Raw genomic sequence first — 26604 nt, 5'->3', positions numbered from 1 at the left:
GCCAAACATCCCTAGTTATCGCGGCAATACAGGAAGTTTAAAACATGAAAGTAACAAAGAGTTTTACTTATAAAGTAGTGTTCTAGAGATTTATAGCTTCAACACTTCTCGAGAAGGAGGTTTTACAATTTTGGCCACCAGAGTTTCTGACGAAAGTTCTTGGTGATTATTTTTATTGAAATGAAACTGAAATGGCTTTTAGTGCCGGGAGTGTCCGAGGGCATGTTCGGCTCGCCAGGTGGAGGTCTTTTGATCTGACACACTTGAAGAGTTCTTGCAGTACGGCACAGTGTTGGCTACTGAAGGCATGATTCGAAGCAGTGTATCGATTCATTCAAGTGTCCGAGTGAATCGATAACGGCGAGCTCACGGCACACGATTCAGCTTACTCCCAGCGGACAGTGCTGAGTGGCGCACTCACTGGACGTTGACGGGGAGCCGAGCTTCCGCTGCAGCGAGACAGTGAATTATGGCACATCGAAAGAATCGTGAACGAGCACGGCTCAGTGAGACACATGATACACACGGCTCCTTATCGGCTCACTGGACACGCGGAGAGCCGAGCTTCCGCTGCAGCAAGACAGTGAATCATGGCACATCGAAAGAATCGTGAACGAGCACGGCTCAGTGAGACACAAGATACACACGGCTCCTTATCGGCTCACTGGACACGCGGAGAGCGGAGCTTCCGCTGCAGCGAGACATACAGTGAGCCATGGCACACCGAAAGAATCGTGAACGACCACGGCTCAGTGAGACACAAGATACACGGCTCCTTACCGACACACTGGGTAGTTGGAGACAGCGGAGAACGGAGCTTCCGCTGCAGAGAGACATACAGTGAACCATGGTACAGTGGTTGCCGGACAATTGCGGTCACTGACATAAACTTGTGCCCACTCACAGAAATTCCCCCAGTTGTCACAGGACATTTGCGGTCACTGCAGCAGGGGATGGCTCTCATTAGCTTAATCTCGGGGTATACCCGCTAACCTGCCCGAGCACCTGCTCGCTCCTTGCAGAGTGAGAGTGTGTTTGTGTATTTCCTAAATTTCTCATTAAGCTTGGAAAGCGACTTAAGTATGATTGTCTTGTACAAAGGAACTAAATTATAACAACGCTTACCTAAAAGCGACAAAAATAATTGACGAAGCTTTAGTTCAGCTGATTTTAAACACGCCAAAATTATTTCAATACAATAATTATGCCAGTCTAAAGCCTGGATAAAGTGTGATGGGAATCAGCATTTTAAAACATGTAATTTACTGTCGAACAAATTATTGTATGTACCGGTACTCCAATTTCGAGGTTGTGCCCCCCTGTGGGTCGGGGGCGCAGACGAAGAATACATCCACGGTATCCCCTGCCTATCATAAGAGGCGACTAAATGGAGCCCCGGGCGCTCACAACTTGGGAGCGTGGGATGGAAGGATCGAACGTGCCAGTTGTGACCAGAAGACCAGCGCCTCAACCGTGTGAGTCACTGAGTCTAATTCTTTCCCATCGCATTTTCTCCGAAAAATATGTTAGCGTGACGTTAGACTACCAGAAATAAATAAATACATAAATCAGTAAATAAATAAATGAAAATCCACAGCCTGATTCCAGTCATTTGACCGGGTCAGGGATGGAATGAATGAAGCTCCCATCTAGCGGCGAGGATAGGAATTGTGCCGGCTGCCGAAGACTGTCGCACTCCTCTGGGGTAATGATTAATGACTGACAGATGAAATGAAATTATATTGGGGAGTGTTGCTGGAATGAAACATGACAGGGAAATCCGGAGTACCCGGACAAAAACCTGTCCCGCCTCCACTTCGTCCAGCACAAACCTCACATGGAGTGACCGGGATTTGAACCATGGAACCCAGCGGTGAGAGTCCGGTGCGCTGCCACCTAGCCACGGAGGCCAGTAAACAAATAAATTAATTCATTAATTAAATTAATTAACGATGGATTAGCTTTTGTTTTTCTAAAAATGAAGGACTGGTGCAGTGTTTTTTACCTTGGCCTACCTTTAATTATTCCACGATAACTAAACAGGAAACTTATTTTTTGAATTAGGCCCTGATGTTTGTATATAAAAATTCACTTTGTGGATTATTAGAGTTTAAATATCAAATATACGAGCTTGTGAAAAATTACAAAGCCTTGGAACAAAATCTTTAGGCCTGCAAATAAAATTATTATTTTCTGTGTGTACTTCAAATTTTTGACTCATATTTCGTTTTTATATTAGCTAAATGCTTGGCGTCAAGGTATTCGAATCATAGGTTCTGGGTTCGATTCCAGGACGGGTCGGGGATTTTAATCGCATCTGGTTAACGCACTACACTAACAAATACCGCAGAAAATCACCACAGTGAATGCATCCCTCCACACAGGATTGAAATCAGGAAGGGTATCCGGGCAAAAAACAGGGTCAAGTCAACATGTGTACAACACCGTTCACACCGCCGGCGATAGGAAAACAACAGATAGGGAATCTGCCACCTGGGCGACTGCACTAAATGCAGATCAGTATTGATTGATTGATTGATTGATTGATTGATTGATTGATTGATTGATTGATTGATTGATTGATTGATTGATTTCGTTTTCGTGATGGTGGTGATTACTGCTTTTGTGAGAAATTAGAAATAAACAGAAAAATTCGAATAGGTCCGACTCCCTTTTAGGGGAAAAAAAGAAGGGAAAGGCCACGAAGGACGTGAAAATGAAAGACTGCCTGGGCTTGCTAAACATCGTACCGTGGGATCGGAAGAGAACAAGAGTTGACCAAGAGAGGCCGGATATGAAATAGAATATATTTATGTATGTTACATGACATGACTTGTTCTTCTCCTGCAGACACACCCAGGTGACGAGACCTTCCCTATACTTTCTGTACATAACCAGTTGCCTTATTAGTGAATGTCAACACCAGGGAATTGTGTTTGTGTCTGAAGGTATCATTCTCTAAACAATGCCGGCGAGAGAAAAATGTTGACCTGCAAGGAGGAAGCAGTATATAGCTCAGGCAGGTTAGCGCGGATACCCGGAGATTAAGCCAATGAGGCCCACCCACTGCTGCAGTGACCGCAAATGTCCGGACACCGGTACAGTACACTGAAAGAACCGTATGCTATAATGGACTCTCGAGCTCAGCTCATTTGAAAATAATACCCATTTGCATTCACTGTCCCCTTCTTACAGGGAGGTTTAAATAATAGATGGTTTTATTTGCAGTGTTAAAAAGGTAGTCAAAACATAATTCTGAAGGAGCTAGTAAGTAGGTAGGCTATTAAGTTATACTATTTATTAGTTTAATGAATCTTAGTATTATAACTTAGTTGACATTTGACAATTAAACTCGACTCTAGCCTGCCCTATGACTATGAGTCATGCTCATGACCACTCGAAAGTACTGTTTTATATTGGGAAGAACGGCTCAGTATTCTCTCAGTTCATATGTCATATCGTTGCACAAGACTTCAATCATATGTGAACAGACGCAATAACAGTATGTTGAATCAGAAAATCAGCGGGCTACTGTACATCTTGGGTAGCCTATGCAAAATATGACGATTAAAAAAATCCTGCTGATAGAAAAATACATATTTTCAAATATGACTGAGCGAGTTGTCGTGCGGTTAGTATCGCGTAGCTATGCGCTTGCATTCGGGGGATGATGGGTTCGAATCCCACCGTCGGCAGCCGTTAAGATGGTTTTCCGTAGTTTCCCCATTTTCACACCAGGAAATGCTGAGACTGTACCTTAATTCAGTCCATGGCTGCTACCTTCCTAATCCTAACCTTTCCCACCCTGAGTTGCCGGAAACCTTCGATGTATTAGAGTAACTAGCATTTTTGCTATGAAAGAAGTTCATAGTATGAAGACCAGATGGCAGCTGCGAGCACTGAATGCTGTTGCTGCTGTCTTACCAGCACATACTACACAGATGCAGTAGGTGCGGTGACCAATGAGCCGTGAATCGGATCACTGTACCGAGATTCAGTAACGTGAACGGAATCAAATCGATTCAGTAAAATGAATCGAATGTCCCATCACTAGTATACAGAGCCGCCTCAACAAATTCATATAGCCCCATAATTAAGCCGGTAAATCTTGGCTGGGGAGTGACTGATCAAGCTCATCAATAGGGATGCATAACATTATTCAAGCATGTACTGCATTCAGTTTTCTCTTCGTTTACACGCACCAAATAACCACACACTAGTGCAAAGTGGCACACGCTGAATCAGGGGGCTCGTGAACATCTTCCAGTAAATCAAGTATGTACATACTCAGGGATAGTCATGTCTTGGAGAGTATATTGAGGCAGAAAAGTAGTACATTTTGCTAGCGCTATCCGTGGGCATTAAAATACCGGGTTTTAAAATTCTCTTCATGGAATTCTGAGTCAGTCATGTGACTGCTTCCTCTTATAGCCCTACATGGCTTCAATCGAATCTCCTTAAAAGGCCTGTGTCAGCACATTAAAAATTCCATCCTGCAAAAGATGAACAATGAACGAGGAAGTAGATAATGCAGAAATAATGATAGCTTCTTGTGTTTCTTTGGTTAGTCCTCTCTTATTGAGAGCTTTGGACGCTTAATGTATGTCTTCAAGGTATTGGAAGAAATTATCTTTCAGACGCTGAGAGAAGAACGCCATTTTGTCCGGATTATTTTGCTTGAACTGCTGTGTTTTGTCGCGGGTGTCACGGACTCTGATGAATGTGTACTTATTTCACAAATTGCATGGTAGGTCCAGCCTCCGAAAAATCGACTCTTGTCGTCCCGTGCAATGAAAGCTGCTGTGACTGGTGGTGAGAACACTTCTACGGCATCTTTTCTAAAGAACTTGGTTCGACATGCTTCCTCTCTAGTTTCGCTGCGAGATTTTTCTGAAGCTCCTTTAAGTGATCAATCCATCTTCATCTGCCATGTCATGCTCAAGAAACTGATATCTAATGTTTTTAATAATGTGACAATTGGAAGACAAATAAATGTGTCGCATGGACTTGCATCCATGAACCCTACATGACTTTAATTCTCCATCAGAAAATTTCTTGAACACTGATGTATTTGTTCTACGCTTATCCGTCACAAGACAAATAACATAGAACCCAACATTCAAAAGCTGCTGAACGGGGAGATAAAGCTCATTTCCTTCTAATGCGTGCAAGACGAAGAAGGGAGGTGGAGTCGTAAAATTCTTCCACAATCCATGAATTATAAAGCACAACTTGTTGGCGTGCTGAGGTTTTATTCTTTATAGACTTCATAGACTCCGTTTACTTCGAAAATTAATAGAATCTGTCCTCTTCTCTACTCTCTATTATAGACCAGCCGCTCTTGAATTGCCATTCCGTCGCAAATAAAAGCGCAAACACTCTCCAAATCATTGAAATTAGTGTTTTCTGCTTGCAATCTTTCCTTTGTTAGCGGTTAACTACTTGCTGCACAGGAAGGTCTCCCTGGGCTATGGCAGGCTGCACGTGTTCGAGCTCGCAAGCATGAGTCGCCATTGCAACACCGTATTTTCGTGTTCCAGTTTCATCTTATGGTCGTGTGGACAGTCAAAACTCTCGCTATTGGTGAGTAGAAAATCCTGATGGTGTTTGGTGTGCTGTTAGTACAAGACGAATAATTTGGCCTATTTTTTTCGAGACGACAGTAAATACAGAGAGGCACCAAGCCGTTCTTCCATCAGTTAACGGAAGAAGAAAAGTCGTGTGGTTGATTTCAACAAGATTCAGCTCCTCACTTCTTACGATCTCGGAAGTGTTTGCAGACAGAGTGATCAGTGATCTGCTCGTTCTCCAGATCTAACAGTGTGTGATTTTTACTTGCGGGGCAAATATTTGTATCGAACAAATCCTTACACATTGGAGAAGCTACCTTCCCAATGAAATCAGAAACATTCCAGTGGCAGAACTCACTCGCATCAGCCAGAATGTGGCTACCAGGTACAACCCAGGAAGGGCGACACTTCCAGCATCTCTTATAAGGTAATAGCGGCCAAGCGCGATATAACTTTGGCTGAGGCAGCTGCCTTAGCGCGGAGTACAAGCACCATGCGTTCTGTCTGTGTTTATACGAAAGACCCTGAATATTAATTTTGATCTCTGCCCATACTCATAACAAATACAGTGGTAAACAATACACCCTTTTCACTGGGAAGAAGTGCAGTACTTCCCTATTTTCCTCTATTTAATTCCGACAGACTGGGGCTACTTGGTGCTGCCATCTACAGCGGGTATTTTTAAATGCAATATTTCAATTAGTGCTATGATAAAATGTTGTAATGAGCAGGTAATACAAGCAGACATTGGATGCATATCAAGAAGGCGGTGGTTATTATACAAGACCGGGAAATGCAAGCAGTTCTGCGCGGTTCTACGCTAAAAATGATGCTACATGAAGTTCCACCAGACGTCGCTGGGATCGCTTTGTACCACCCTAGTTTCAGCATACCCGCCTGTTTAATTCGTTACTGCCATTGTAGTGGCTATTTTAATGAGTATTTCCGTAAAATGGCTTACTGATGTGTTCTGTTTTGTATATCTCGTGACGGAGAGTGTAAATCATACCGTTTACTTCTAATCAAAACCATAAAAAATAAGTGTATTTCAGTTATCCTCGACAAGATGGCGGCGTGCAGTGTTCGGACTTGAGACAGGTCGCGCATTAGGGGAGCGTGTCAACTAAAATGCCCGAGTTTGCTCCATTCGTTCGACAAGGCATGTTCGAAGCGAAGAGAGGATAACCTTCCTTGCTTTTTTGACATTGCAATCAATGTGGTTCATCCAGATATGAGTCGGGCTCCGTGGCCTCTGGTCCACTGGGTCCCGAGTTCGGCTCCCGGCCGGGTTGGATCTTAACCTTCATTGGTTAATTGTGATGGCTGGGGGCTGCATGTGTGTGCCGTCTTCATCATTAGAATGCGTCATACGTAGGGCCCCATCCTCACAGACGTGGAGCTCGCCTCTTCGGAGGCCACACGACGTGAGGAAGCCCTTGGGACCGGAAATTGGGAGGTATAAAAGGGTTATGGAATAGTTGGTTAAGAGTCCGTGGATACAGAGTGGGTCTCGGCCCACAAGTGGTCCAAGAGCTCTGCACTCCGACCGGTCAACAGAGCAGAGGGCTCCACGCACTGTATTCGGGGGACGGAGAGGGGCAGGGCCACACCGTCCGCTGTCCTGAGAATGGTTTTCCGTGGTTTCCCATTCTGCCGGTAGAAGGAGCATTACTCTCTCAGTAATTGCCAGACGTTGGAAAGAAACGTCAGTAAGACGGGGATGCTTTTAAGGAGTCGTAGGCGTTAGCCAGACCCAGCCGAAGTCAATGAGTGCTTATTAATTCATAACAATAATAACAGTAAATAACTAGATTGGAATTAATCCCCAAAATGGAGCTAGATTTTTGCACCAGCCATACCTCCTTGGACAGAAACCTTGAGCAAAGAGGATTTTATAAGTTAATTTTGAGGTTTATATTTAACTTTATGTGATATAATGACTTATTAATTTGCACACTTTATATAAAATGTCTTTGATGTGTCCGGTAGTGAAATATATGGCCTATGCGTTAATAATGCGTATTTAGTTTCTGTGTATAGAGGAACGAAGTACGCTAGCCAGGTGGCAGCACGTGAACATTACTGACCATTGATATGTACAAGATTGTTTCCAGTTTTTCTTACATACGAAACAGAAACACAGTCTAAAAATATGAGTAACTCTTGGTATTTCCATGTCCAGTCATGAGTGCACCATTGCGGTGAAAGCGTAATGTTTCGAGAGATAAACGTATGCGTGACAAACTTGAGTATGGCTTCTACCTGTGACTCAGACAGCGCGTGAAGGAGCGAGTATCCATTCGCCTCTGAGAAGCGAACTTCGGTCACGGCCATGAACCGAGCATAGAGCGTGTTTTGCACAACACTACCAGGTACGTAATGCCATGTGGTTTGCAGTAGGCACTTTGGAGAACAACGAAAAGGTTTCTTCAGTATTCACAAACAGCTGGGAAACGACGACAGTCTCAGTGTTGTTTCATCCAGAAGAAAATCTATCTGTCAAAACGAGGTAAGTATAGGAATACAAATTTCTCCGATTTTAAGTCCAGGGATTAAGGATAGGAAGTCTCTTCGAAAGGGACTGCTGAGCGGGACGCCGTTATAAAAATCCGCAGTTCTAGCCCTTCAGGCAAGCAAACACGCTAGGGATATGAGGTAAGAATTTTAGGTAAATGAAATATCATAAAGCATGAGAATATATTCTCTACTTATTCCTAAAAATTGCAAGAATTTTCTAAAAGCAGCTGTGGAAAATCCGTCCGTCTGTTCTACTTGACCACTTAGCTTCATTTTTGTTTCGTTCTCTCCGGAATTACCTGCCGGTGAATCATGAGACGTTGATAGGTCCAGCACACTTAGAGTAATCATAAAATCAAAGCATTACATGATCACTCCAATCATTGCAGACGCAGGCTTACTGTAACCCGCAATACATTACTTAGCAGGTTGATAAGCGACTAACACTTTCATGAATATTCTGATATATGTGATTTCCATCGTTAGCAATGTCATTGAATGCATCCACGTTTGATCACTACTTGTCAAACCAGAGACTTCCTCTTATCACGGAAGAACGCTGTTTGATTCTCTATCCTTTCCCAGCTTCCACGTACACTATATTCAACAGATAACAGAGCGTTCCTGAGACAGACCCCATCATGACATACGCCTTAGATATTATCTAGGAAGACCTAGCTACACGGGAAAGAATGAAGACCATCTTTAAAAATTACTCTGCCTGGTAAACAAACTCTCCTTCGAGACTAACCTATGAACCGTGCGATTAAAAATACCATTGCCTTCTACGACACAATATCAAGCTTTACATCAAGAAATGAGGGATAAGAAAGCCAATACAACACAGGCGGCTTCATAACGTGCTTCACTGACGAGTGCGCGGCTCCTCTAGTCCTTTCTTTAATAGTCAGCCGGTGGATTAGATTAGCAGTTTGCCTTCTCCTACCACTACGAGCGCTAATGTGAGTCAATGCACTGTTTCACTAAAGCACCACCAGGAGCGCTAATGTAAGTCGAATTTTACTTACGCCCTTATAACTACATTCGGGGTGGTCATTTTTCAGAAATCAAAAAACCCTGAAGGTATTAAACCAGGGAATATATTACAGAAAGAATTGTGCAAATAAGTTAATTTGGGTGGGGTTTGAATTAAATTGAAAACGTGTAAAGAAAGAACCGATTTTAAGCGGTTTTCCCGGAATTGCATTTAGACCGGAAGTGATTTTGAAAATTTGCTTTTTAAGTTTGCTAGAGCTGTCCAAGACCTTTCCGAGAGCCTTCAACTTTTCAATTTTACGTTTTTCGTAGTATGGGGACCCTACTTTACAAGTGTTTTCAACGTTAAAAGTTACTAAGAACACATAATATTCAAAATGAAAACTAACAAATCTGGTATGAAGAAGCAACAAGCTAGTATTACAGACACATTTTTTCTGGAGAATGTGAAGATTGTTTACAACCTTTCCCTGAAAGCCCGGTCCTCAGCCTCAAGCGATTTCAAGATCGCGGAGGGCTGAGGTACGCTAAATCATTACCCACATCCCGTGCTGTCCAGTATCTGCCTCGCAACAGAGAAGTAGTGACTGTGACTGAGTAAACCTCCACGTCTGACGACCGAAAAGCTTCCGCTTTACGAAATTGAAAATGTACGTGATTACTAATTTTGCAGTATCTTTGACTATGGGATCTAATGACTGGAAAGGTATTGAGATCTGATTTTTATAAATAATTTACTAATTAGAAGTAGTTCGTCACCCACTGTAATATATTTTATTTTTACTTTTCAGGATACATAATTTGTTATAGCTGAAAACGAAGTGGAACAAAGAACTTTCTGACACGAGATGTTAGTTAAATGTCAATTAATTCAACTCTAACATCACATTAATATCGCCGGTCCCGTGGTGTACGGGAGTTCTCCGGTTCGATTCCCGGCCAGGTGAGGGATTTTTACCTGGACCTGAACGCTGGTTCGAGGTCCACTACGTGATTACAATTGGGGAGCTATCTGACGGTGAGATAGTGGCCCCGGTCTAGAAAGCCAAGTATAACGGCCGAGAGGATTCGTCGTGCTGACCACACGACACCTCGTAATCTGCAGGCGTTCGGGCTGAGCAGCGTTCGTTTGGTAGGCCAAGGCCCTTCAAGGGCTGTAGTGCCATGGCAAAAAAATCACATTAATATCTAAGGTCATATTTGGTCATTGAAATACGCCCTCTAATATTCAGAAATATCTCGGTTCGTCCTCGCTCGGTAAGACAGTAGGCTTGGAAGATCGGGAATATGTATTTACCTAACCACCACGGGCGGTGATCTTTGACGTTACTAGTGAGATGCGAGACAACGCTGTGGTGAATTTAATTATTTCTGTTACCGTGGTTCGTGGATCACCAGAGGTGAAAGAAGGTGCCGGGATGAATGGGTCTAACTACCAAATCAAAGTTAATTTAAAACTTTAACAAGGTTATATTTTCTGAGTTTTAACAATCATTAACAACAAAATTTAACAGGATCCAAGAATTTTAATTATCTTCGGCTACAAGCCCCTAGTGTTACAATTTCGAGCTCCTAGCTCAACACCCAAATTTGTTTCAAGGGCAGAAATCCCCTAATAACATGGAGCACTTGTTCCCACTTTGCAATGTCAAGCCTCCCAGAGGCATCCAAACAACAGACACGCTCTCAGTTGTTCAAGCCTATTCAAGGCAATACCAGACTTTACAATTAATTGCCATCAAGGCACAACTTACGGAAAATGAAACAGGGGCATCTCGTACCCAGCCTACAGGGCCTTCGTGTAGAAGAAATAACAGGAAACAAATGGCCCGAAAATAAAAGGAGGCGAACACTTGCACTCCTCTAAGTAGCTTAAAACCTAAAAGGCACCAGGCCGATGACACAGGGGCTATTCCCAAAGTATGGAGGTGACTCGTATAAGAATTATTTAAGACATTAAGGAAGAGAAGAAAATCAGTTACCAAAACGTAGTCACCTCAAACCAAAATGAAGGGGAGCTCGAGAGGGTAAATCACTCTCTATCCCCGAATTACAGTTACAGATTTTATAAAGTTTTACATAAACCGGCAGAAAATTACATGTTTAGAAAGATAGGTTACACGGTAAAGGTTTCGGACCTTTCCGGCGGGTTAAACTGCTGAGCTAGCAAGAAATAAAGATGTTAAATGGCCATTACCTTGCTGAAGACCCGCTGCCTGATGAAAGAGGCGCCTCCCGCCTCCTGCTTCACGTACATACACTTAGTTAGAAGTTGATCAAGACGAGAAAATCCGCAGTTTATAAACTCTCGGGGAAAGTTCCAGACCTTTCATGAATAATCAAGACACAGCCACAGAGTTTTATAGGTTAGCTTGAAGGTACACACCAAATTGAAGAACAAGCCTGTGATTGGTAGAAAATTAATTACAGAAATTCTGGATGGGCTAAATTCAAAATTGGCGGAAGGAAAAGATAAATATTGCCAACGCACAAACGAATGAACGAAATTTAGTAAAGAAAAAACTTATGAGTACAACATTTCTTCAAAAAAGTTCCTTCACTTCGCACCAGGGTGCATGACCATAGTTTTTAGTAGAGACATCTATGAGAGAGTGTCCACACTTCTTGAAGAACAAAACAAGTTGAAATTCGCACAGTACACGCAACTTCACCATAAAAAACATTACGGTAGTGACATCTTCTGGGGAAAAGTCTAAGTAGGTTTAGTTCCAAGTTCAGTTTTCCTCCAGTAGAGGAGCATTTATTGGCGCAAGATTTAAAAGAGCGGCGTAGGGGTGTACCTCCCAGTACAATTTTCATTAAATGAATAAATGAAATCGTAACGACCGTGTGTCTGTGCATTGAATATTTTAGCGAAAGTTTCGTTTTCCGTTTCACGTGTAATAATGACCATCTGCGTTTGTTTGTTTGTCTGAGTTCTTATAAGCTGAAAACTACTACCAAACTTTATATTTAGAATCCACCGGTCCTTGGGTAGATTGTAGGCACAACATTGTTTGTAAATCCCTGAATTGACTTGAGGTTTATACGAAACGAAGCCGTGATTTTGCACTCGCATAAAATATACACAACCAAACTTATCCGAAATCTACCTCCCTTACTGGAAATCAATTTTTAAAACTTTTTTCTCATGCGCATAATTTCGGTATGAGATACGAGAAGGGAGATATCATCAACGGGCCGCTTTCCAGTTTAGGTTCGAGCGGCCTTTTATTTTTAGCCTTTTTGTCGATTTGTCTGTTCGTCCGTTTGTTGAGTTCTTATAACTGGGAGGCTCCTGTATTTATTTCTACCAAACTTTATATCTGTTCTTGGGTAGGTATTAGGGCCAACATTATTTCTAAATCCCAGATTGGTTTGGTGGTTTATAGGAATTCGAAACAGCGATTTTACCTTCCCACACAATACACATGGCTAATGGAAAACTAGCCTTAATCGAAACCAGTTTCTAAAAATGTTTTCCTCATGAGCACCTTTTCGATAGGATTATAACGAGTGGAGAAGAGTTTCTGTCTCCACTTTGTTACGTTACTGCTCGGTGCTCACTTTATCATGCCGTATTAAACGTTTGAATACAGACTTCCCATAAATTCATGAAAGAATCGATTAGCAATTCCCGTGCAAAGAACGAGCACATATGGTAGTTTGACTCGTCACGGCGCAAATCGTCCAGGTTTGATGCGACCATTGCCGTGACGTTTCCTTGTTTTGTTCTAATAAAATATAACAATTAATGTTATTTCAAGCAGCGAACAGTCCACTAAGCTTCCAGAGTCGTAGACATGGTCCTGCATTAATGAAAGTAATACGTACTTTATGATATGTGCGATATTTATCTGTTGGAAATGAATTAACCTACGTATCGGTAAGTTTTGTGATGGTAGCAGATCACAGAGCGGTGCTGCACTGAGGTCGAGAAACAATACAACAAGGTTAAGTTTGATGTTCCTCTCTGACGTTATTGTGAAGCGGAGTTTAACGAATTATGTGTAATAAAACAGTGTGGAGTGCGGGAAGAAGACAACTACGTCATGGTTACGCAACTATTGTTGTTTCTTCTTCTTCTCCCCGTTCCGTTCATCTGTGGACCACGCTATTTCAAATGCTTTCTCCTATTATCCTTCACATTTGCCGCATCCCTCATTTCTTAGGTCCACTTCTTGCCGGTTTTCATTTTGGGTTTTCGTTGAAAAGTCTGTACTTCCCCAACTTTCTTCTTCAGCGAGTCACGTTCCAAGATGTCCTCATGTGAGATCCCTCGTTCTTATAGGTCTTTTTCCACCTCTAAAAACAGATCCTTTGGTTTCCTTTCCCGCAAAGTAGGCAGAGATTCGATCTTCCGGAGCTCGTTCGTATCCAGTGGCCATAGAAAGGGATTCTCGTATTGCGTATCGTGTCCGTTATCTTCTCCGTGTTTAGGTAAAAATCATCGTTGCGTTGTTATCTGTACTCTTTTTGTTCTTTAACCGGGCCCAAGATCTTTCTTACAATCTTCCTCTCTTTGGCTTCCAGTTGTACAGCCAGGCCTCCCTTATTCATCGCAAGACATCTGATGCATGTAGCGCCTCCGGTCCAAGAGCCTGACACAAGTTTGTGACTTGCTCTTCCTTCGTTCACTTCAAGTTCTCTGGGTGCTGACTTGATGTTCGTTATTATTATTATTATTATTATTATTATTATTATTATTATTATTATATCTGTAGAATCTGTATTCTCCTAACAAGAACCTTCATCTTAGAATCGCTCCTTCTCTGATACTGCATGTCACGGTTCCTCTTTAGCTTATGTGTGGTGCTTGTGTTCCAGATGCTGTTGTGGGTACACGCGCACCCAGCATGCGAAGACGACGGACTTCAACAGCGAGGAGGGAGAGTTGTGGAAGCCGTCCCGTCACACAGCGCCCTCGCCCACCGACGCCTTTGGGACCATTGAATTTCAGGGAGGGCCTCATCCCAGCAAGGCTCAGGTGAGTGAAAAAACAGTCGTTGCGCCTTGTTCTAGACGTGCGAAGTCTTCTGCCTACCACTCCACTACACATTGAACGTCCCGAAAGGATATTTTAGAAAAACTTCCCCCTGGCATTCACTCAATTCTTTTTTATGTATTTTAAAGTATTGGTGTTCGAGAAATTTATTTGCGTATTTTTCGCCTGAGGTAGTTTGCATATTGTAATGAGATTAGCTTATAGTTTTTGGCAATGTGTATAAAGTCACGTTATTTTTGTCATGTAGTTTGTACTTCTCTTGGATACAGTGAAGAATGCCGAAAACCGTAACTGTGAAGTAAGAAAACGAAGAATAATCACATTTCGATTGGTCATTTGAGAAATATCACTTGTCCTAAAAACAAAGTCCCGAGCAAAACAAAAAAGTACTTGCTTATTATCAGATAAAATGAAAAGCTAAACCACGACATTGTATCTAGGAATACGTAGTAGAGTCATTAAGTTCGCCGCCTAGTGTCGCTATGGAGCACTATAACGGAGAGCCGGACTAAATGACTCAGATGGTAGAGCGCTGGCCGTCTGACCCCTACTTGCCAGTTTCAATCCTAGCTCAGTTCGGTGGTACTTGAAGGTGGTCAGCCTCGTGATGGTAAAACAACTCGTGCGTGACGGTATTCCGGCACCTCAGCGTCTCCGAAAACCGCAAAATGTAGTTAGTGAGACGTAAAGCAAGTAACGTTATTATTATTATTTTATTACAGCGGGGACAGTTCGTCGCAGGTGCATAAGTATAAGCAGTACTAATGTCTCCATTGCGAAGGGTAATTGAACGTCAGCTGCGGAATTTGAGAATGAAAACGAGCAAATTTCAAGTTCTAACAAAATTTAGGCAAATCCATTAGCGAAACGTTTGAGGTGATAAAGTCGAAAGCGCCCGGATCATAGCGACGGGAAAAATTCACGAAAAGGCAGATCAAAAGTCTATACGATCCTTGAACTGTTAGCGCCAGTCCACGAACATACTGACTGTAGTACACAGGTATACATTGCGTTGGCTAAATTGTAGGCGTTACTGCAATAACTTATTGACCATCCTACATGTGTGTACGCCGTGTTGCCTGCACTTTAGGCGTCAGTGCACGAACTTATTGGCTGTACTACATAGGTGTACACTGTGTTGCCTGCATTGTAGGCGTCAGTCCAAGAACTTATTGTCTGTAGTACAAGCGTGTACGCCATGCTGCCTACGCTGTAGGCGCAAGTCTACAAACGTATTGACTGTTTCACAAATGACTGACATAATTTAAAGAGGAGGAGGTCTGATCTGCAAGTAGATAGCAATAAGTGCAGCTAGGGTTGTCAGATATACGGCTTTGCTCAGAAAATGATATTCTTTTTTTCAGTCTGTTCCACGTACCTTGTACCCTTAAACCGAACACCAAATATCTGGTTGTTATAATATCGCGGTTTAGACAATAGTATAGAGCGGGGTTATGATCGAGTAAAAAGTATTGTGTATTCCCAGCAAAGATCAGTCATCACAGCTGAGAACAGCGCCTCTGACAGTGTGCTAGCGGAACTAGTGTATGCACGTAGAGCACGTAAAAATAGGGAATCATTTTTGTAACAAATTGGCTCACACATTAATTAAATTGAGTGTTTTGTTTACTGTAGAAGGTCTGTGAAAGTGATTTTTAAAATGTCTATGCATTTTGCGGTAATTATCTTTGTAAATTGTTTGATTTTAATGATGTTAATGCTTTTTGCATTGACGAATTGTATAACTCACCTCAGTTCAGCAAAATTCTAACGATAGTGCAGACACAGTGGTGGAAATATTTATTGCATCGCCTTCTATAATTAGCAATTTTTGTTATTATCATTGAATAACTGAGCTGAATTGGCCTTATTTCCCTCTATTTGTATCAGAATTGAATATATGCAATAATGCTTGTCAATTTTATGTTGTTCTTCATGTTTTTTGTATAAAAAGGTTTGTTTTTTATATTTTAACAGTTTTTTGAAAAATGGATGTAAGTGGATATGTGAGCTCCTCTGAACACTGATCTGTAAATACTTTGTTGTTCCACCACGCACCTTAATCACCGCTTCGCATCGTGAAGGCATTGAAAGAATTAATTTTGTAATGTAATCCCCACTCAGTTCCTGAAACCACACAGGCATAAAGGTCCCAGGTTTCTTTTTGGTGACAGAATCTCCCATAACCTAGCGAAAGTTCTCAATAGGATTGAGATCAGGGCTATTTCCAGGCCACTCTAACACTCGAACCCCATTTTGTCTAAGGCAGGATTTTACCTGAAATGTAAAATTAGGAGATAATTAACCACGAACGTCATCTGCTTTGTGCTTGATACAAATATTAATCATAGGACTCACCTCCAGAGCTCTGTGGCAAGGAGCGAAGTCATCCTGAAAAATGTAAGTGGAAACATCTCCAAATTGGTCTCTTATTGTTGGCATAAGCTTCCTTTGAAGGATGCTTATGTAGGCAACCGCGTTGACACTGCCATTTATGAAGTCAAGATGACCTCCTACGTGAATGGAGACCATGTGTCCTTGTGAGAGTTATACATGATGGAAAAAATTCTTCACCATTCCTTCGGCGCAAAAACACGTTTCCTTCTGAGCAATGCAGGTTAATTTGGACTCGTTTGAAAAGATTACTCTGTTCACATCTCCGGTGTTCATGTCGCATTGTCTTGGTCAATAACGGCTTCTTTCTAGGATGACGGGCTGAGAGTCCAGCTCCTGTAGTCTATTTCTTACAGTTACACTGGTTACTAACATGTCGCATGTTTCTTCCCAGTCTCACTTCAGTTCAGTTGATGACAGGTGACGATCCTTGAGCGAAAGCCTTTTCAATACCCTGTCCTGATTTTCTGTAGCGTCCTTATCCGACCTCTTTCCTTCTCATGATCAAAATTTATTTCTTCGTGCGTTTCTCAATAACCTCGAAATCGTAGGCTGATTAAAACCTGTCTTAGGATTCTCTCTCTCTGATGCTGAGACCAACAGACGAATAAGCAAGTATTACAGCTTTCATTTCTGGCGTTAATACAGCTGACCTACGCATCGTATCGCTGCAATGTTTCAACTCAAAATGACTGTATAAACATGGGCTTCATTGTAAAAACAACAAAGAGTTGTATATTGTTGAAAAATACGAGAAGTCAAACTATCGAGGTACGAATATGTCAACAAAGTTTAACAACAATGGGACTGAACAGCTCTAAAAGACGAAAGTACAAAGTAATTCGTGGTGATGCAATAAATATTCCCACCACCGCTAGGTTCAGAGGGAAAAGTGAATATGGATGACCAGTATTTTGTTTTTTGGGGAGGGTGATTCATACCAGAGAGATGGGTACATGTTGCGGGTTTAAATGGCGCAGACAAGATCCGAAGAACATTTTGATGGCACCTAAGTTTGTGTTCGTTATATTTCCATCGAAAGCAAATACTGAGATAGTAGTTTCAATAATGTAGAGATGACAGAAATAGAATCTCTGTAGATTTAATAAAAATGAAGTTTGCGTACTTCAAAAATGATGAGGAATGTAAGAAATTTCACAAGAAAGTTTTGTTGCATTTTCAAATGATAAGTACTTGTGAAGTGTATTAACGCATTATTAGTTTATAATAATATAATAAATAAGGTACTTATTAGTTAATACATCCCCGGCTGATAGCTATGATGCTTTAGTTTAGCCCTATATAGCAAATACATTGAAATGTTCCATGTTTGTCGTCTGGAAATTACTCTGAAGATATTGGGTGTGTGACCAGTGTTTGTAGGATGTCTGTTCGTTTGTTTGTTGCTTGCTGCCTCCTCTGTAAATATTGGAACCTTTTCGAGAACGCCCTGTATAATATTCCGTGGTATAAATTCTCACCTGCCTCCTTTTGAAAACACCTATCACAAGGGATTAAAGATTGTCCCCTGATTGGAAAATCGTGATGAATTTTCTTTAACCATCCAGTCTCTACTAAAGTTCAAAAGAATGTTACTTTTATCTTTGTCTTCCGAGCCATCAGAGAACATATGAATCTGCTATGGTGGTGGCCGTTACTATTTCAAGAGGGGGTACGAGTTGGCAGCCATCCTTTTTCAACGTTACTTGAAGAGAAAAGCTTGAAAGGGTTTCGAAGAATGTATGCGTCGGTAAAAGAAAAAAGGTAAGCGCCACGGAGGGCGTGAATTTGAAAGATTTCCTGGATATCGCAAACTGTATGTCATTTGGTTGAGAAAGGAGGAGGTTAGATAGGAAAGGTCAAAGCGACGAGACTGGAAGATATGCCAGACTCCGCTTTTAGTCGCCTCTTACTTCTCATTCTGATTCTGAACTCAGTCACCCTTCCAGCTCGTGGCTAACGGCGAACGTCATTAGTGGCAGCTGTGTGCTACAGTTTTGAAGTAAGAAACAGAACAAACAATAAATAAATCCTTAAAAACATGTTTGGTACTCACTCATCGACGAGAAGAAGTCCAATCGTCACTGAATTTGTCTGCAAAACTTGTGGATTACTTCAGAGTTGATCAGCTTGATGTTGAAGATACTTTATGTTGAAGAAAACTACGAAAACCGTTAAACTAAGCAATTTCGTGAATTGTGCCGAATTGAAGGAACAAAGAGCCCGGAAAGGTTTCAAGCTGTGAGTCTCCGATGGCTAAAAACAAATGACTTCCGGCCTAAATGCAGAGTCGGAGATACTCGTTCTTCCTTTATCGCTTTCTTTTTATTCAAATACTAGTCAAATTAACTTCTTTACATAATTATTTCTGTAACGTGTCCCTTGGTTCAATAACATAAGGTTTTTTTATGTTTTGGAAAATGTCCACACCGAGTGTAGTTATAAGGGCTTAAGTGAAACTCTGCAACGACTCACATTAGCGCTCGTAGTGGTGCTTAAGTGAAACAATGCATTGACTCACATTAGCGCTCGTAGTGGTTCTTAAGTGAAACAATGCATTGACTAACATTAGCGCTCGTAGTGGTGCTTAAGTGAAACTCTGCAACGACTCACATTAGCGCTCGTAGTGGTGCTTAAGTGAAACTCTGCAACGACTCACATTAGCGATCGTAGTGGTACTTAAACTCTGCAACGACTCACATTAGCGCTCGTAGTGGTGCTTAAGTGAAACAATGCATCGACTCACATTAGCGCTCGTAGTGGTGCTTAAGTGAAACTCTGCAACGACTCACATTAGCGATCGTAGTGGTGCTTAAACTCTGCAACGACTCACATTAGCGCTCGTAGTGGTGCTTAAGTGAAACAATGCATTGACTCATGTTAGCGCTTGTAGTGGTGCTTAAGTGAAACAATGCATTGACTCACGTTAGCGCTCGTAGTGGTGCTTAAGTGAAACAATGCATTGACTCATGTTAGCGCTTGTAGTGGTGCTTAAGTGAAACAATGCATTGACTCACGTTAGCGCTCGTAGTGGTAGAAAAAGGCAAACTGCTGATCTAATCGACCGGATGACGTTGATTAAGAAAGGTGTTGTAATTTTAGGAATAAGTTAAGAATGTATTCTCATATTTAATTATATTTTATTTACCTAAAATTCGTAGGTCACATCCCTGAAGGGCACTAACCCACTGTGTTTCCAAGAAAGTTCGTGATTCTGTTGGGGGGAAATATTAGTTAGCCACGGAAAGTGTTCTTTTACATTACGACTGAGATGTTTACCGGGATTTGAAACGAGGAACGTAAACTTATTATTTCAGCGACTGTTGCGTACAATATTTTATATTATGGTGAATTTAATTATTTAAATTAATTTCACTATATAAATGTCCGGCTCCATGGCTAAATGGTTAGCGTGCTGGCCTTCGGTCACAGGGGTCCCGCGTTCGATTCTCGACAGGGTCGGGAATTTTAACTATCATTGGTTAATTTCTCTGGCACAGGGGCTGGGTGTATGTGTCGTCTTCACCATCATTTCATCCTCATCAAGACGCGCAGGTCGCCTACGGCTGTCAAATCAAAAGACCTGCACCTGGACAGCCGAATATGTCTTCGGACACTTCCGGCACTAAAAGCCATACGCCATTTCATTTTTTACTATAAATAATTTTCAATCATCGCAACACAGATCGTCCATGTTTGATCCATGCATTGACGTTTTCTAGTGTAGTTGTTCGTGTCTTGCTATGAAAGATGTGGGTCTCTGGCCCTGGATTAATGAAGGCCATGAGGACTGTATGACATAAGTAAGCCATATTTATCGGTTGGAAATGGATTAACCTACACAGTAGTTTTGTGATGGCGCCAGTTTACTTGAGCTGGGAATGCAGAGACGCCATTTTGTATGTGTATGGGTATTAATCCACAGTGCTGCAGCCTGGCAGAGAAACAGTCCAACAAGTTTATGATTGAAGTTCCTTGATTCATGATCTCTCTGACTACCCGTGGTTACATGGCCGTGAAGTGGAGTTCAACCAATCGGAAGGTAAAGTGTCATTTTCCGTACTCTTTTGAGTAGGCAACGACGTGATGGTATGAAATGAAATATGTTTCCGGTCGAGCAGTTGCCATGATGTTCTCAACAATCTGTTAATTTGAGAGAATGTATCTTGTAAATTGCTGGTCAGTGATGCAACTCCTTCTGGTCTTTGATATACAAGTGAAAGCTACGTTTGTCTAGTACAGTATGCTGGGAAATACTCCTCAAATTTAGACGAATGCAGTAGTTATGCTGCATTTATAATAAATAATATTGTAACGTAACGGCTGGTCGTAAATAAACACTCAACTGGTAGCGTTTAATCTAAGTTATGTACACAACTACACAGTACACACAATTACACCTGTTCACACTCTCTGATCTCACTACATATTCACGCTAGTTATCGACTATCACTTACAAACTAATACAATTACACTACACGCTATTCCACAACTGTCACATAGACCCTAGGCTCACTATAGAGTATCACGGCTACACAGATCACACTTTGCGTACATACTTTCCGTACATTTACGGTGGTCTTTGTTCAGTATACCCTATCTTTCAGCGGCACTCTTCCGCACTCGCCTTCAGTACACAGACATACACAGCACTCGGTCATCACTGTCCACTGACTGAGCCAGTGCTCCTGAGCAGTTTTCACTCTCTGTTTGAATTCATCCGAACCACTGAACCTCGTCCGGTCCGCCTTAAATAGGGAGGCAGGCACTGCAGATACTTCGCCAAAAGCTCCGGGTTACCCTTCTAGTTCTTTCTCACAGCGCCAGGAGGCCTCCAGTGAGATCACGGGACGATGACAGACTGGTGGAAGAGGGGGTGCTCCTCTGGCTCGTCCCTGGCTGGTTCCTCCAGCGGCGAGCGGGCAGGGCACTACCTAGGTGACGGCATTCACGGCCGGAGCCAGGCTGACTTATTCTTCCCAAGACATAACAATACAATGGCGGACAGCTTCACAGTATGCATGTATATATTGAGCTGGGGATATCAAGGAGTCCTTGGCCGCGAGCCTGTTAGCACAACGTCTGCTCTATCACAACACTTGCTCACATACCATACGTAAACTCGTTCGTGACGTCATAGCTTCTCTACGGAATGTCAGCACGCGCTAACACAGATACGACAATTTTGTTCTTTCTGCAACAGATTAGCTCGTACGTCACTGGTTTTTAATATTATTTTAAATTATTAGTGTACTAAAATTTCTAACTGACCTTTTTTCAGTTATTGGGGCTGGCACTTGACTTGGATGTGGAAAAGTTTGACGGCCGGGTGCCCTTCCCTATGTGGAGGGACGTATTCGCTGTTGTGTGTTTTCTATGTTAATGAACAGAATGTACTACGACGAACACAAACACTAATCTCCGAGCCATAGAAAATAACTATCCGCCGTAAAAATCACTGACGCGGCTGAGAACCGAACCTGGGGCCCTGTGAAACGAAGGCTAGTACAGTACTTTGAACATTCAGTGAAGGAACTGAACTATTAATGTATTGAAACCCCGAGCCATAAACTTCACGTCTGACTATTCATATTTCGTTCATCTATTCATCGCGAATTTTGATCTTCATACGACAGTTCGTAGAATATGATGTGTAAATTCCTCTGACAGTATTACAGTTCGAGGGCAAATTCATTAAGTACGTTCGTCTTCCTCAAGATCTTGACATTCTATTGATCTCCGGACTCTCGATTCAGCCTTTAGCTCTGATTTGTCGGAAGGTAGGCAGAAGCACGAACCACCAATTCATTACCTTCAGCCACAATGCACACTCTAACTAATGAAGGAAGTGGGAGAGGGATTATTGGAGCTGCAGCGTCGACCCCTCCTCGATTGAATTTCAATTTCAGTTGACTCACGACAGCCTGCAACATGCTACATATTTCTGTGGATGTAGCGACTGAAAGGTTATCTTATTCTTTTAATCACAGTGCATTTTGTAAATTCAACGTGGAGACGTGGAGACGTGTTTAACCGAGCGAGCGAGTGGATGCGCGGTTTTGTCACGTAGCCGATTCAAAAGATCGCAGGTTCGAACCTCGCCGTCGGCGGCACTCAAGCTAGTTTCCGTGGTTTCACATTTTCATGCCAGACAATTTCTGGGGTTATACCTTTAAAACAAATCGCAAAAAAATCATTAAAAACCCTAATGTTCTAAATTGAACATGAATTGATGTCCTTTGTGACGTTCATTTCTTGTAGGTCTTCCCTTGTTCGTTCTAGTCACTTCATCTTGAGAGCTCATTATACCGGGACGTCTTCTTCGATGGGGTATCTGTGCATACCGGTGCCATCTCTGTACGTCAGTGAGTTAATGTGGAACCCAACGGGACGCAATTTTCCTCATGTTAATACATTTCGTCAGTATGTGGCAGAACGTTTGACCAAGCTCTACAGATAATTCCTGGATAATCCATCCATGGTGTACGAAAACGAGACCACTCATGATGTCAAACTGATCTTGAGGAATGGATGCCTGACCTGCAAGAAACGGCTTGACCCATCTTACAACCATCCTATACGGTAGTGCATTCTCACCATAGGCTTGACGTATTACTCCATAGCATTCTGTTGCATTTTTGTCAGGAGCAACCTCGTTTTTAATCCACGAGAGCTAATCACCTTTCGCTGTGATTTTTCTTCCCTTCTTCCATCCATGCAGCGTTGGTTCTCATGTAATGGCGTTTGCGTACCGACGTTCCAGAGCCACACTTGACCCATATAATTTCGTCTGGTGTGGTGATTTCTTGCAGGTCTGTTTCAATTTCAAGTTATTCAAATTATTCCTTAGTGAGGAGGCATGGGTGTCATATCACTCCACTTTTCTTCTATGCATAACGGGCCAAAGTTTCTACGCCGGCCTCTAGTGGTAGTGTTCCTTTTCCATAGGCATTTTATGATTTAGAAATTCCCTCCTTCAGTCCGGATGGTTTGCTGATTTGCCCTGAGTATTTGCCTGAGGGATATTGCCAAACTGAGTTACTAGTTGATGTTTGTGTAAATATCGATGGGATCCTTCTCATGAGATTTGGAGTCCAGTTTTTCCACGGATTCAATAGCGTCTTGCGTACTGTTGGTTACAATTACCAGATCATCCGCGAAAGAGAAACATCTATGTATTTAAAACTCTAGGCTGATTTTTCTTACAGCGATTTTGATAGAATGGCTGAACCGGTGAACACCGTAAAGCATTCTGACGAAAGCTCTTGGGCTGTAGATTTGCAGTGTCTTTAAAAGAATAAACATTTCTTTCGGTATATATTTAAATTATTAAATTAAAATGAAGCGTTCTGATTCCCCAAAGCGCTCACTTGGACTGTAGTAGTGCTGAGGCACACGATGCATGCGGGGAGGTGGAAGGGGGCAAGCACGCATGCGCAGTCGGACGTCTTCGTGGTAACCTGTTCCAGTGTGTGCTGTGTTTCAGACAGTCATTTATTCGAAAAGAAGCTATTTGGCGCAATGTTACTGTGTCTTTGTAGCTCTCCCTCTATTTTCTGGCTTGAAATGATGCCGAAGAAATGTAAAAATAATTTTCTACTTGTCGTAATTTTAACAGTAAGGCTGTGAATTTCTTCCACTACGGTAGTTAGGAAAGTGATTCGATCCTCCGTGTCATCATTTACTGTCACGAAAACCCGAAGGATTGTACCTCTACTATGAGAAAACTGCTAATATGCCAATATTCAAATCTGATTTCGCTGACATTGTGCTCATAGCAAACCGGGAGAAATCCTTAACGTGCCGCAACAAGACAACGCAAATGTCAAGAATGCATTTTTCATCGATGATCCCGTGAGCACTGGAAAAACGTAGATATACCGATACTTAATACAAAACTGATTGAATTTAGGGCTTCGTGTTGTATTATTGGCGTAGACAGGAATACTCACCATTTTGCTTCCCAACGGTCGATCAGTGCCCTGTACCTTCAAAACAGGCAATATCTATAATCCCTTGACAAGATGTAGCTCTTTCAGATAAAACACTCGAATTCTCTTTTAAGTGGCACCAGTTTCCAATTCGCTTGGCGTTTTGTACGACGACCAATAAAGCTGCAGGGGAAACACTCGAACATGCAGATTCCAGCCATGGAATATGTTGCAATACAGCCAAAAACTAATTGTACAAAGAATATCTTATATATAAATATTTACCCCATTGACAGTCAAGTTTTGACGGGTTTCGACTAGTTTGATATTAATTTTATCTTTCAGCAGTTTGCCCACACTAACCCTTTTGGTTCCCTTTCCCAGGTTTGGACTACTTTCTCTAGCATAATATTGAAAAAACCGAGCTCGATAGCTGCAGTCGCTTAAGTGCGGCCAGTATCCAGTAATCGGGAGATAGGGGGTTCGAACCCCACTGTCGGCAGCCCTGAAGATGGTTTTCCGTGGTTTCCCATTTTCACACCAGGAAAATGCTGGGGCTGTACCTTTATTAAGGCCACGGACGCTTCCTTCCCACTCCTAGATCTTCCCTATCCCATGGTCGCCATGAGACCTATCTGTGTCGGTGCGACGTTAATCACCTTGCAAATATATATATATATTAATTAATAATAGTATTGCAACCAAATGGTCATGATATATACACTTAAATACACTTAGATGTATATCACTAATAGTGATAATATGCAGTCAATGCTTGCAAAACATGATCAGTTATTTACACAGTTGTGTCAAGCTTCCTTTTCTATGGACACATTCGATAGCATGGTATATGCCGCATCGTTGGTCACAGAAGACACATACGCAACCCGGTCCTGACTTGTGAAATTCCATGGTTCTGCACACCTTATGGTGGAACCCGTGTACGGCAAACCTGGTCACTGTATGCCTCAGGTCATATCCACCACGCGTCCAGTCCCTGTTTAACATCGCATCAGTTGAGTAGAACTCGTCCCATATCATAGCCCTCTTTGCTTGCAGTTCTTGTAGCAGCTCTCTGTAACTCCTTGTCGCTGAGAGTAACAATCTAAGTCTTATGTCTTCAATGAAGTACGTCCTTTGCCAGAACGTATACTAGCCTTGATAATGTATATTTAGAAACGCATAGAACTCTCTTCAAGAATCTAGCCTTCAAACTTTCCAGCTCTTGCAGTTGTCTTTTTGAGAGGTGTTCCCATATTAGCTCTAGACCATATATGGCTGTTGGAACAACTTTCGTATTAAACAGATCCATGGCTGTCTCCAAAGATAGCTGTGGAAGATGTTTAATATCACTAATGCTTCGTATAGCTGCGATGATTCTCTCCTTTAGGTGTATTGTGAATGTTGTTCCTGTTACCTGTATTGTGATCCCTAGATATTTGTACTGGTTACTAATTCGTAATTTTTGTCCTTTACACAGGATGTAATCGCCTCTAGATAATTTTCCTCCCCTCCTAAAAACAACCAATTCTGTTTTGTTTGCATATATATTGAAAAATAATGAAGATAAGCCATATCCTTCGTGACTCCTGTCTTCGTATCAAAGGTTCAGAAATATCACCTGAGAGGTTGTGCCAATCAGTGTCCCTCTGATCAAATTACTTATCTTCTTATCTATTATGAAATCTTCCAGCACATCAAAAGTGTTTGTCTATCTTCTTCTCCAACATGTGTGCCGTCCCGCATGTGACTGTGTTCGACATGTGCATTTGGCCTTGTTTACGGTCGGATGCCCTTCCTGGCGGGATGTAATCACTATTGTGTTGTATGAATATTCATGTAAAAAAGCGCAAACACCCAGTCCCGAGCCAGAAAAATTAACCAGACGTGATTAAAATCTCCAGGAAATCGAACCCAGTACACTCTGAAGAGAAGGTCTCAACGCTGACCACTGAGCTAAGGAGACGAACTACCTAAGCAATAGTATGCTTTTTTCAAGTCTACAAAAACTGTCACAGTTTGTCTGGTTTACGTATTTCTAAGATGGTTTTGAAATTAAACAGCTCTTCTACGCCATATTTTCCCTTCCTGAAACCCACCTCATCTTCGCCTATTGCTAAGCAAGTAGACATTGCTGTGAACCAAACAGGGTGTCTGAGGCCAACTCCAACAGAATATATCAATCCTTTCG

The 26604-nt window shown here is 42.0% G+C and overlaps 1 protein-coding gene across 2 annotated transcripts in view; it reads left to right on the top strand.

Moving 5' to 3' along the window:
- Trpm (transient receptor potential cation channel, subfamily M) overlaps window positions 1–26604 on the top strand; it is an 819353-nt gene that overhangs the window by 481961 nt on the left and 310788 nt on the right. For both annotated transcript variants that reach the window (XM_067146725.2, XM_067146726.2), the window contains exon 3: window positions 13911–14070. In XM_067146725.2, coding sequence (XP_067002826.1) covers window positions 13911–14070 — 160 coding nt within the window. The remainder of the gene's footprint in view (window positions 1–13910; window positions 14071–26604) is intronic.

This window comes from Anabrus simplex, chromosome 5 (genome assembly GCF_040414725.1).
Source record: "Anabrus simplex isolate iqAnaSimp1 chromosome 5, ASM4041472v1, whole genome shotgun sequence".
NCBI classification, from domain to species: domain Eukaryota; kingdom Metazoa; phylum Arthropoda; class Insecta; order Orthoptera; family Tettigoniidae; genus Anabrus; species Anabrus simplex.
The sequence above is the reverse complement of the archived record's forward strand: the minus strand, read 5'-3'. Positions and strand labels throughout refer to the sequence as shown.